The sequence below is a fragment of the Rhea americana genome, unplaced genomic scaffold (genome assembly GCF_003343005.1).
Source record: "Rhea americana isolate MKP2758 unplaced genomic scaffold, rheAme1 scaffold_404, whole genome shotgun sequence".
Lineage (NCBI taxonomy): Eukaryota > Metazoa > Chordata > Aves > Rheiformes > Rheidae > Rhea > Rhea americana.
Window position 1 is genome coordinate 240,896 of NW_028186540.1, and position 13,592 is coordinate 254,487.

General features: G+C 38.6%; 1 protein-coding gene across 4 annotated transcripts in view; it reads right to left on the minus strand.

Annotated features, from left to right (window-relative positions):
* Nucleotides 1-115: 115 nt before the first annotated feature.
* PRDM2 (PR/SET domain 2) overlaps nt 116-13,592 on the minus strand; it is a 62,629-nt gene continuing 49,152 nt past the window's right edge. For 2 of the 4 annotated variants that reach the window (XM_085314473.1, XM_085314476.1), the window contains 2 exons: nt 4,409-4,544; nt 116-3,439 (listed from right to left, as the gene is read on the minus strand). In XM_085314473.1, coding sequence (XP_085170599.1) covers nt 4,436-4,544 — 109 coding nt within the window. In that variant the 3' untranslated portion in view covers nt 116-3,439; nt 4,409-4,435. The remainder of the gene's footprint in view (nt 3,440-4,408; nt 4,545-13,592) is intronic. The other 2 variants (XR_014897001.1, XM_085314474.1) reach the window with 2 other exon arrangements.

Genomic DNA, 13,592 nt, shown 5'->3' on the forward strand with positions numbered 1-13,592 from the left:
AAAACAACAACAACAAAAAAACAAAATCCAAATCATTTGGCCATTTCAGAATACAACATACTGGATCACCACTTTGAAGGCTTCCTTTGATGAAATAACGTACTCCACGATACAGTTTGTCACATTAATTTATTGTTGTTCTTTTTCTTTACATGGCAGACAGACAACAGAGCTTCCAGTCTTCCCGAGCGATGTTCRGAGTCCAAGCACCAACCTGTTAATACCACATCGCCACACAATTTACTCCTAATAAACTTCCCAGTATCATCATTGCCGTGAGAGCACTGCAGAGCTACCAGTGTCAGCCTCGCAAATTCCTACATGCAAAACCTGAGCTTTTTCCCCACTCTCTCCTTGAATTTTCACAAGAATTTGTCATATTAGTCAAGGGCAAAATTTCACATGTTTCATCAGCAGGCACGGGGGAGGTAAAAAATTTGCTGGAAAACCGTGAAATTCTGCTTTGTGAAAAAATGGCATACTTTCCTGAATTTACTGTGAAGAAAATATYCTTATCATTACAGAGAAATGACACCATTTTGAATTGATCCTTTTTTTCTGMAGGAAAAATTAACTTCCCCACCCTCCCAAAAAATCTGCATTTGTTAGCTAAGGGAAAATGATGAAAAGTTTGGTGCAATAATAGGTTATTTCTTGTCAGCGGCGTGGATATTTTTCTACCACAGCTTAGACTGTAATTGATCCTTYAAACAGACCAGTACAATATAAAGCTGTGTGCAGTGATCTCTTGGTTGAATAACATACATTATAAAACTTTAAAAACAGAGCATTTACAACCAGGGACATAAAGACGTGCTTTTAAAATTGTAGATACATATTTACAGGTTCTTGTGATAAACCAGAATTTCTCTGGGAAAAATGTTCATATATCACAACAATTTACACACTTCTCTCCTTGAGTTTGTCAGTTACTATGGTTAATACCACTCTAAAAAAAGCAGCAAAAATAAATTGCACAAAAGTGAATTATAACAACCTCATTGGTATGCCTTAAAGGCACTAAACTCAGCAGCATCCATGCCAGGAACTTTGTACTTAATTCAACTTACTGGAAGTTGAGAGGGTCTCCGAAGAACTGATCGTTTAAAGGAGGACTGGGGCTGTATGGCGAGAGAGCTCTTCCTCAGCAACAATCCTCAAATAACCAGTGAAGAATTAACTATATCGTAAGGGTGATCCTTGWCAAAACGTCTAACAAAGCTGCACTCGCACAATCCAGGGCATACTGAAGTGGTGTTTTAGGACAGTTTATTGGAGCTGGTTCCTACTGACACTGTATATTCATTTTTCCAATGATCTAGGTGCTGTCCAGACACACAGGAAGATAATTCCTGTTCTGAACAACAGGGTTTACCATACTAATACCAGATGGTGAAAAGAAGGACAAAATGTATATAAAAAAAAAGGAAAGATAACAGGCAAAATTAAAGACAGTAGAACTGATACAGAGCTGTAGGTGCAGGCTTGCTTCTTTGAGACATACGTAAGGCCAAGAAACTATTTTCTGTGCTATTTGAGCAAGATTCACCAAGCTGCCTAGCAGATTKGGGACTCACTTTCAATTAGCTTGARYGAATAACAGCAATCTCAGTCCTCTAGGCTGCTGAGAAAAACTGCAGCCTTGGATTGGCATTAGTATATCATATATTTTAAGAGGAAATTATTGCTAGCAAAGACTCTGAAGGGAATCAATCCTAGAGACTCTAGGAAAGCTAGAGAGCAGCCAGCARCAGTACAAACTGTCCCCGCAAAGCCTGCATCTCAGAGGTCTCACAGTCCTGAACTGGAAGCCTCGCTTCCAAAAATGGGAGGGGATGTAGCTTTTCTATGGCTCATCTAGTTTCCGCATCTCAGCCTTCCCCCATACCACAATTGCACTTAGAAAACCTCCAAGAGGGGTTATCCAAAAAGCCTCTATCTAAATATTAGAAGATTCTCAAGACCTTTTCTTTCCAGCTAAACAACATGTAGCTAAAACATTTTTATGGTGAAAAAAARGGTATTTTTTGTTTAAAGCTTTTGCATTAATTTTGAAATTTTTGATTTTCACAAAAAGTCACTGCTTTCAGCAATTTTATGCATATATATGCAATAATGTTATATATAAACATATATATGCGTGTATGTGCAGATCTGTTGATCCTGTTTTGACCTTTTTAGGGTAGTGGYGGAAAGGTGTATCAACTGGGCACTTGCTTTTTCACAACTAACGTGCGTGCATACCAGTGGGATGCAAAGACAAGGAGAGAAACGTCTTGACTGAAACGAGGGGGAAGCAGGGCCGTCTACTCCTTGGCCCCATTGCAAAATACTTGGACGCTACATTAGTACGGCTCCTGTAAACTCCTGTCCTGACAGAAGGAACACTTCAAGCCAGAGGAGAAATTTGCGGCTGCCTGGAGGAGAACATCCTTGCCAGATGATGCACCTGYGTGTGATTGTCACCATTCCGGAGGAAGATTTAGGAGACCTCCTTGCATGCACTTTCCTATGTGTTTCTGCAATTTGTCTTTACTGCCTGCCAGCTACCTCCATGGATGCCTTCTCTACAGGACCATGGAAACTAGGCATGCTTGTACTGAGGGTCACAAACACAAAGCTCCACATTCAGGGGAAAGCGCTGCTTGATACTGCACAGCGATGTGCATACTGATACTCTTACAAAGTAATTAAATCCTGCCCACAACAAGAGTGGCAACAAATGTAATGGGGGTTTTCAAGAAGTGGATCCTTGTCCTTTTACGAAATTGGACTATCAGTGCATTTCACAGAGATCACTTAATAGGTGGTATTTCAAAAAAAAAAAAGAAAAAAAAAGCAATGGCATCATGCCTTTTAAAGCTAATGGTACAACGTCAAGAGACTAGGGTACCCACAGAYTTGAGATGTGGAAACTTTAGCAAAATCTACCACTCTCTTCAGTGGCTTTTTGTGGGACGCCCAGTTCTTTACCCGTTAGCATGTAAAATAGAAACTAAAATGACGTAACAGTCTTTTCAGAATTTAATTGCATAGTATGTTAAACCCCTTTCTGTTCTCCTAGAAAGAGGGGAGACATCCGAATCTATTACCCTCTGAACATGGTTMATCTGCCTGCAATTGTCTGAACACTTCTCCACGCTATTCCACTGGCTCTTGATGCATGGACTTCACGCCGCAGGGGACTGTGAAATCACCCTCTCACCAGCATCCACAGTTCATCATTCTCTTGAAGGCAGGAGCCCTGCACTGTGCTCTCTCCCTCTCCCTCTGGAAGGAAGGACAATATGACAGAAGCGTGCCACTGCTCCCAGCAGAAGAAACCGCTGTCCCTTTCATCTACTGAGGAACTGGTCTCACCTCATCTGAGAAAAAGCAGGAGAGGATAATGCTTGAGGATTACGTCACCTCACCTTTTCCAGTCAAAAGTTTCTAGTACCTGCAAACACACATACAGAGTTGCATTTAATCAGAGTTAACTTTAAGGTTAAGTAATCAGAGTAACTACTTGGCATCTCCAGGCAGCAGGGCCCTGTGGTGCTGAGCTGGAAGCAGGACACGTCACTCAGTGAGCGCTGCAGCGGAGAAAGGCCCAGGCTTTAGCTTTTGCTTGGGTTTCCCACAAGCCTATCACGGGCTCTGCATAGAACAGCCAGGGGAGCCACAGAAAAATAATCAGTTATCCACAACTAAATGGCTCCATTACACTAGCTTATCGTGCCATAACTCCAACATTTTTATATTTTATCATGGCAGTACACTTTGCACTGTATCCTTGTCTTTGAGCTCCTGACAGTCACCTGAAACAGCCAATAACACAAGCTCCTAGGCATTTGTTTTTATAGCAGTTATTATTTGTTCAGCATTTAGTGCACTCAGCCTAAAATATCTCAAAGCACTTTAACTGCTACTAATATCAGAGACAAATAGCACTCCCTCTGAGGTAGAGATAAAACTCCATCCTTACAAAACTCAGCACCATCTTTAGTCTCCCCACAAAATCCAGAGGAGCTCAGGTCTTAACAGCTCACAAATTAAAGAAAACATTGTTTACRTCTTCCACGAGCATAAAAAGCTGACTCTGCCCTGACAGATCCTTTTGGTCCAGAAGATGTAAGAACTGCTCATCACTAGGCAAGGTTGATCTTAAGCATTTGTCCCTTGAATTTGAYACAACTTAGTGAAAGGCCCTATTTATGACACAGGGCACACTGTTCTCCTTTCATACCTGTTTTCTTATCAGCAACCAGTTACAACAAGAACAACTACACTGCTGGTTTTCTGAGGCACAAATCTAGATTTCTTGGATGGYATTTGTAAAGTGCTTTGCAATCCCTGCCCATAGCAACACAAGACATGACAAGATCTGCGCATTCTCCTTGAGCAGCACGTGACTGCATTGCTGTACCTGTTTTGGTTTGACATGCAGAAGGGTCTACTCCTTGAAGAAATGGGCTGTAGTGCAGTTGGATTTCTTGCATTGCCTGGTGCTGGTGTTATGCGAAGAGGAGGAGGGACATCTAGAGGCCATGCGGAGCCTGTAACTGCATAAAGAGGCAGCAGAAACTCACACACATGCATCAGGGTACAGAAAGAAAAGCAGAGACATGCCCWAGGGGCTTCAGTGCGTTACAAGTAAAAGCCCTACACTCCATCCTGCAAGTACTGAGAGCCACTTACGAAAGCAAGAGGGTTTTCTCCATTGCTCTGAACTTACCCTATTGACTTATTTAAATAGGAAGTAAAAAGACTCAACTGGAAGCAGTGTCCAGCCTCCCACACAGTGTCCCAGTTGGAGAACCCTCCAACTGAGACAAACAGATCAGGAGCTATGTAGAGAACTAAAAGAGTCAGGGGTACTGGTAGTTCGTAACCTTTTTTTTTTTTTTTTTAATTAGTATCTATGAAAAAGAAATTTTACCTTAACAAACATAATACTAAACCTGGTCATTTTTTCCAGACTCAGTCTGCACTACACTTCTGCCATAACAGCACTTGCAGGCTGTACAGTGAGGCATACAGGTAGCCACAGCCAACACTGCCATGTTGCCTTCATTGCAGATGATGCACTATTCCACTAAAAACTTTAGACTAACTCAGAGAACCTCAACTTTCTTAGAAAGCAAAAGCAAAAATCGAGAGTTTATATTTGAAAGCAATACATCTCTATGAAATGTGGTTTCCAAGGAAAAGTCTGAAAACATGAGTCAAGGCAGGAGAAAATACAAGGCTTAAGAYACAATCTCAGTTCAAACATACAGCAAAGCTAAATTTTCTTCAGTTAAAAAATTAAAATCAAATCCCCTCTCTGCTTTTAATTGCTCCACCTCTTGAGACACATGCAGGATTTTGAGCAGTCTGGACCGTCAGTCACCGACCCTTTGCACAGGCTTGCACGCAGTGCACGCGTGCAGGCGCACRCATGCTCTCCCTCACACCTCTGCACCCCCTCCCATACTTGCAGTCGTATGCTTACCTTGTTATATGCAAATTCTTCAAGTGTCTGATCAAAACCAACCACTTACGTCCTCCAAAGACATCTTCCGAAGTGTAATTTTTTTTACAAAACAATATGCCTAAAAATTTTTAAAGCTAGGTTTTTCTTCAGGGTATCTTTAGAGTTCAATATATGCTCTTTAAAGAACATTTCAATTAACATTAGTGCTTACATACAGCTTTTACAGTAAAGTATAACTACATATTAGAACTAAATGCCTGGAAGATTCTCATGAAAACTATCAATTACAGCAGAAAAATAAAAGCACAAAGATTTCTGAAAAATAAACACTTTAATCATTYCCAAATTAAGATTTGTGGCTAAAATATTCTGCCAAAGTTTTGTCACTGTTGTATGTAAATGATACTCTTCAGCCTTTGCAAATTTAACACTCAAGCACTACTTAGCATGTAAGAATCAGAAAGCAAAAATGAGCAAATGAGCCAGATTTTATCACCCCAGATAAAGACTCTCACCAGGGGAAACAGTACAATATTAAAATAAGTTTAGTTCATTTCACTTCAGGTCTTTACTATTACCGGAAGAGAGGAAGAAATTCCACTGTTTCTTTTGGTTTGGAATATCCCCATTTAAGTTAATTATTAATGTCAAAAAATGAATTATGATATGTGAAAGTTTTCATACAATAAATGACATTCACGCGTTATTGTGTGCAATCAGCCAACCTGTAGATTCTGTAGAAAATTTCCAACTATCAAAAAGCTTCAATATATAAAAAGGCAAAATATCTGAGAAAAATCAGACTTGCATTTTCAAATGCACTCCCTCAACCCCTGAAAAACCAAYGTGCTAAACAGATTTTTTCCGCTAATTTCTTCTAGCTTTAAAGCTAATAGATCATTGGCTTACTCTTTGGAGACAGAGGACTAGAGAAAGAAGGCAAAGGAGGACTGCTTTTCAGATGGTCTAGACAGAAATTACAACTGAATTCTTAACAGTCTTACTAGCTCCTTTTTCTTCTGGCCTCAAATAACTGAACCAACTGAACRCATTGAAACCCTAAGGCAAAAACTGACTGCTGTTACTCTCCAACTAGGTAGAGCAGTGGAGTTTGCTCTAAGGAAGCAGGCAGGAAATCAGTGCCTCGCTCTCTACTGGTATTGCTCAGGCTACATCACAAGGTCTAGTATCCTTAAGTAAAATGACTTTTTATCAGAAGCGTACTGAGACTTCTATTTAGAAAGAGCCTGTTTTAAGAAATACACCTAAGTCTGGATGTTTAAGAGTAAYTCTCTGGGTTGGCAAAACCAGGCTGGCTAATCTCAGAGGGGGAAGGAGAGCTGAAATACTCCCATCTCATGCAGAAACAGTTATCTAGATTGCTATTTTTAGTACTGTCACTTTGCACCTGCTTTCGCCATCAATCGTGCCGGGGCAACTGTAGATGGCCAAAACAGGAGGAATTCTTAGACGTTCTGTGTAGATGCAGCCTGGCAATAAAGACTTTTTTGGGAAGGGTTGAGGGGGCTGCAATCCAGCCTAATTGAACTGTTCAGCACAGTCCTCACTGTGAATCGGACAACAGGAGACAGACAGCATACCCTATGCAATAACCTGGATGAACAGTCCTAGCAGGGAGAAGAAGAAGAAAAAAAAAAGGAATTGCATCAGAAAAGATACTAAATATGCAAGAAAAATRGCACAGAAACCAAAGGTTTGGTAGTAGGAAGGACTTGTCTACACTGAGTTTTCTCTGCAAACTATGAAGTTCAAATCAGGTGAAACAGTTTTGGCAAATATACAGGTTTTACCATAAATTAAAGCCAAACTAAATGCCACTTCTTAAACTGAGAGTGTCTACACAGAGATTGCAACATATTAATTAAACTGGCTTAAAAAGTAATTTCACTCAAATGATGCATTTTTTTTTTCAAGTAGCCAGGGCCTAAAGCTCTCTCCCTTAAAATGCAAGCTCACTCAACCTAAACAGGAGAGAGAAATCACTGATCTGGCATGAGTTGCTACAGTAAAAATACAGTAAGTCCTAGCTCTTAGGATCTTCCATTCTTAGATCTTAAAGCATTTTGTGGCAGAAGTCAGCATCCTAAGCCTCATCTTTCAGATGCAGAAGCGAATCAGAGGGAAAGAAGTCTATTTGCCGAGGTYGACCAGGAGATTGGTAATCTTAATGTAGAGCCAGAAACAAAGGCAAAAGCTCCTACCACATCGTATTATTATTCCCTAAATCAAATTATCTCCAGGTATTTTAAAGGTTTCAATTTCCTAAATAAAACTCCTACTTCCATACACCTTCTGAGCCACTGAGCCTTGGAAGTAACAGCGCACGTAAACTAGAAGGCTAGTTAAAATACCAGATTCCAGCACACACCCTTCCTCCAAACATTCTCAAAATACATTCAGTATTTCCTATGCAAATTATCCTGTCTTCTACCACACTTGTGCAACATTCCTCCAAGTTGCTAGTTTACTTCACTAAAAAAGTCCCAGAAGAATTAGCCATGTTACTTGCAAGATTAAAGCCTTAAGAGTGATTTGATATGGTCACATCAGAGACTCAATGAACAGAGCAAAATTGTTGTAGCATGCAATATGAAGAGGTAATTTTTTAAAATCGAGGAATTTTAGGCTCCTATTTTTACTTCAATTAAAGTATGCTTTTGTTGCAGGGCTTACACTTCTAAACCTCCAATTCAAAAACAACGTGCATATGGTCAAAGTTTCAGACATGCATACACCCCTTCCAACTCACCTCCTAACAACAGATGTGTCAGGGACGTATTCTATCAGAACAGTTTACTATCCTTAAGTAAAACAACTTTTAAGCTGATGTGGACTGATACCTAAAGTTAAGAGTATGGTACACAGATACAAAGGATGTTTACATTTCTGAATTTGTGAAATCAGGCTGAACAGGGAGTGGGGGGAAGGCAAGCAAAGGATGGTGATAAATAAGACTCCTGAGCTTTCTATTTCCAGTCATCATATTGATAACCTAATTAGTATATACTCTCTTACACTAGCATGTTGCTTAATGGGAGAAGAAATACATAAAACATGGACTTGGAAAAACATCAACCATCAATTACATGGACCATAATAGTATTTTTTTCAGTGAAATGAAGATCTAGAGGGACAAAAGGGTTTATGATGGAATTTTGTTGAGGAAAATGTCTCTTTTCCTGCAGAACAGTTCTACCTCTGTGTACAAAAATGGAGGAGTACGAAAGCATCTAAATGTGTTGTACTGCAGCTATTTTGAGAGTTAAATGTATTTATTTGAAAGTGACAAAAAGTTGGGTCATATGTCAGGATTTTATCTTGCAATCACATGACGTGAGTGAGCATAACATGAATAATATGATTTTATGGTCATGCTTCTCATGAATCTAAGCTGGAAAAACCTGTTATTGAGATCCTGGCATTCTCAACTTTCAAAAAGGTACATAGCAGCAGTCTCTAACCGCAGCGGTTCACAGGACATAATACCTTTACAGTAGCATTGCTCCCTCACAATAACTCAAAAATTGCTTTTGTTGGTCTATATATGTGCTCTGGAAGTGGGATTTCAAGTTTCTTCATTGTTGACTTAATTCTACTCCCCTGCTTCAGACCACTACTAACCTCAGTGATGAACATCAAATTAACATTGAGTACTGCTGAAAATCATCTAAAACCATGCATAGACATTACTTGGAGACCTACCTAAAATTAAYGCAACAATGTCATTTTAGTTAAAGTTGACAAGATTTTCAAAGGTAACTAGTGACCTGAAGCGGTTGCTTTAAAGAGATTCAGCACTCAGCTCTTTTGAAAAATTGGACTCCTTGAGGGGATTTCAAATTGAGCTCAAAGAAATTATTCGTCACTTTAAAAATCTTAATCTAGGTCTATAAATTTAGATGAACAGGATAATTTCAGCGATTTATCTTCCTGCCCCTTTCCTTTTAAAGAAGGGCAGAATATTGTGAGAGCCAAAAGGTGAAGAACGTTGGATTAAAAATAGCCATACTCAGATACATCTTCTATATTGCCATCTAAACTAATCTGATAATTTGACAAAAAGCCTTTCTATCTATGAACCACATTCAAGACAAGGAAAAGAATGAGAAAAAAATATCATACCTGACTGATTTTTATTTACCTTTATACCAAGATTTTTCCTCCAAGTGAGTTCTAAAAAGATTATTGAAGGTTAGAGGAATGGTTTAGCAAAACTAGTATGACCCTTCAGTTTTGCACATCTCATTACATAATTTGCTTTAGACAAGGCAATATATGCATAAGAAAGAAACCACAAAACAAAATGTGCTTTTGATTTAAAAGACACTGATGAGAAAAAGCATTTGCAACAATCAATGGGGAATGCAACTTCAGTCAGACTACAGTGACAGTGCAGCCTGAGTGTGCAACTCTTCAAAGCAGCTCAACGGTGGAAGCAGAAAATATATCTCTTCTTACCTCCTTTCACACTGTAACATTTAGTAGAAAAAACAGTACTTGAAATGTTAAATGACTTTTTCCATCAAGTCACAGTTGGAATATGACAGAATATTGAAACTGGCTAACTGCTGTGCTCTGCACAAGAGAGTGCGTTTGCTCAGTCTGCCTGAGCCCTTCCAAAGTAAATTCCCTCCAAGAAGAGCAACGAAGCACCGTCATTGCTTGTACTGCAACCCCAGTCTGCAGCAAGGATAGTTCGTAAACACACTGGCTCAGCTCCTTCCTGTTGCACTTCTGTTGCCAGGCCTTCATCCCCCCAGCAGGTGCGCATATGCTCTGTGTCCCCTACAGAATCATTGCCTTCTAAGAAAGGGCTCACATTTACTTTTACTGTAGACATTTAACTTTGTTGAGTAGCATTGGCTAAATTGCAGAAAGAACCGAGACAGGCTCTGCTGAAACTGGTTCAGATACCAGATTATTCTTTGCTTTTTCTTTTTTTCTTTTAACCAATGCAAGATGTCACGAGTAGAACAAGTCTCAGTTTTGCTGTTCAGCTGAAAGGTGGCACGCCTCCAACAACGTAATGCCACATTGCACCATATAGGCTGAATGCTGAGCTTACAATTCTGAAAAGTGGAACATCCCGCACTGAGTAATCAAAGCTGCTTCTCACAACCCTTTGGCAGTTTCTGGGAGTAACGTCATCCAAAACATGACTCAGATGACCATCTGGTTTGTGAAACATAAAAGACTTGCAAAGAATAAGCACCTAACAACATTTTGAAGCACTTATTACTGATTCTTTTACTATGTTCCACACACCACCCTAGCTCTGAATGTTAGGAAGATGAAACAGCAATCCATCTCCTAAGAAAAAACTTCCATCCAACTTGGKGCCTGCTCAAGCATCCTTTAGTCCAGCTGAAAAGTGTTATGAGTATTTCAATGCTCCTCCTCAAAYGTATGCTGTCAAAAGTACTCTACGGAAAGCATGTATGTATCACGCTGCATACATACACAGGAAACAAACTATGAATTTTCAAATACAGTCTGAATTCTTTTAAAAAAAATCCTTTGAGCATTTGAATTTGCACCTTTTTTCACGAATATCTTCTAAGCCATCTCCTTCAGGCAGCCTTTAGCTCTTAGCCCAGAAGATCTTGCAATCACCATCCACACATACATTTCACCTAGTTGAAGCAATTTGAAAAGTTAATTCCAATTATTGTGGCTGTGTAGGTGAAGCTTTAAAAGCTTCCAGTAAATTTCTGTAAGATTTGTGTATCCAACGCTTTTGAAAATTGCAGCTACAGGTTGAACAAAATCTGCTATTAGAATACTCCATGGGTATGAATCTTTTAAATACTGTACAGATAGCCCAAAATCAGCTTCAGTGTAATACTCTGTATTACTCTAAAAAAAAGTATTTTCAATTCTACTATGCAATGTCACACTAGCCCCCCAATTTCCATTCTAATTCCTTACCAGTTTAATARATGTAAATATTTACCTTTTTTCATAATTCACTTACCACAAAAGTTCAGATCCACAACAGCATGCACTTGTGATTCAAAACCTATCCTTTACCTCATTTGGGGAATGAAGTCATAAATCTAAACAAGTGAAAAAAGTTAGTATTCTAACTTCCGCGCTACTGAAAAAGCTGAAGTTCAGTAATTCCTGATGATGAGCTTTTGCACAGCAGCAATCTGTTCGGATGCTACTACCGATGATTTGACAATGCTACCGTGCCTTTTTCTTAAGGATGGAGAAAGGATACTTGACACTTGGATTCTAGCTCTCATGCTAACCACAATACTTCCCTTTCCTATTTTACTATCCTTATCTGTTTGTCACAATGTAAACATTTCGGGGCATCGTTTATCTCTTATTCAGCAGATTCTCACCTTGACATCTCAAAAAATACTATAGCACATGGATTAAAAACAAAGCTGTGCGCACAATCCCCTTTAGTTACTTTAGAAGGGGAGACATAACTCCTAATAAAAGGCACAAGCCTAGTGGATTTTCTGACTCTTATGGTACTTAGGTACAGCAAAACATCACAAGGAAATTAGCACAGAAAAAGACTCAACCAAGCTATCTTTCAACACAAAATTCTTCATGTTATTATAAATGAATGAAGAGAATACGTTGGTTTTCTTTCTTACAACAAAAAGGGCAAAGTTTAAATTACTGCAATGCTGCATTACTGCTCTGTGATTATTCATGGCGAGGAGTCTACCAATAGACATTAACACTAGGTTTAAAAGAAAAAAGAATATGTGACTAAGACTATATATGCCAAACAGCGCTTTCTTTGATAAACAAGAACAGTGATGGTAACCTTGTAAAATTACTTAACGTTTTAGCGACTCTTACGCTTTGAATAAGGATACACTTTCCTGAAAAAGAGATTTCATGCTACTCAGACAATTAGCACATAAAATTCAGTATGACCTTACAGAACCATCTAGACTGGCTAACTCTTAAATATCACTTGGTTATCCTTTCTAGGCAAAATTCACCACTATGTAGCAGGAGTAATGCATGATACACCATAATGCTAAATTTGAGTGTTTTGCTCCCTGCCATCCAAAAATGATCCTCAGAGGACAAAAAGATTYCATAAAAAGAATGTATTGTGCAAGATTTTTACATATTTGTACATCTACATAGTATCTGAACATTTATAAATATGAAAATATAAAAACAACCTTATACTCAAAAAAATGAAATTTATGAAAAAAGTGTGGAAAGGAATTTGTTTTTTTTAAACTACATGTGCAGACCAATTTTAAATGTATCAGCTAAAAAGCATGTATCAGCTAGAAGCGTAACCCTAAGACAGAGATCCTAACAAATGTTTAAGTGGATATAAAGTAAGTGAGAAAATGCTATTCATTCCCACAGTTTAAATTGAAAATGTACATATAAAATTGCCAGGATCTAGTTTTCTGTAACATCCCTCTAAAGAAAATAATCAGAAACTAATAAGTACTGAATAAAAGCTTTAAAATWGAGTGTTTTTTTAAAGTTTTAAAATAAAACACTTAAAAGGCTTGCAATACAAAACGCTGATGAAACACAGCTCCATAAATATGCTCAATCAATTGATAAATCAATTAATTWACAAGTAACTCTCAGAAACATTGCTGTTTCCATTAAGCATGGGACTGRGAAAACAACATGCAGGAGACTTGGCTGCATTACTTGGACTGTACTGTAATGTCTAGACTGAACACAGTGCAATGCATTTTCTTACAGAAGCAGGTTCTAACTCCTCTAGCATATTAGATAGTAGGGAAAAAAGGTAAAGAATTCATGAGATCATCTATATGCACACATACTCCAGTGTTACTGCTTTTACTACACTGATGCCACATTTGGTCGTGGCCAAYGGGTCAGTTACAGTCTCCGTAAACAGGAGAGGTTTTAATTGTTTTCATTGCCTGTTTGGATGTATTTCAAGAAATGTCAGYGCTTTGTAGGCATCATTATAGCTTTATTATTGTAGCATTCAAGTCATAAAAAGACAGTAACAAAAGCCATAGAAATTAAATTATGCAAATGAGATGCAGTAGTAATGGTAACTATAAAAGCTGCACATCTCCTGTCTGTGAAGCACAGCCTATTTAGGAATGATACTCCTTCCCTGAAGATTASATCT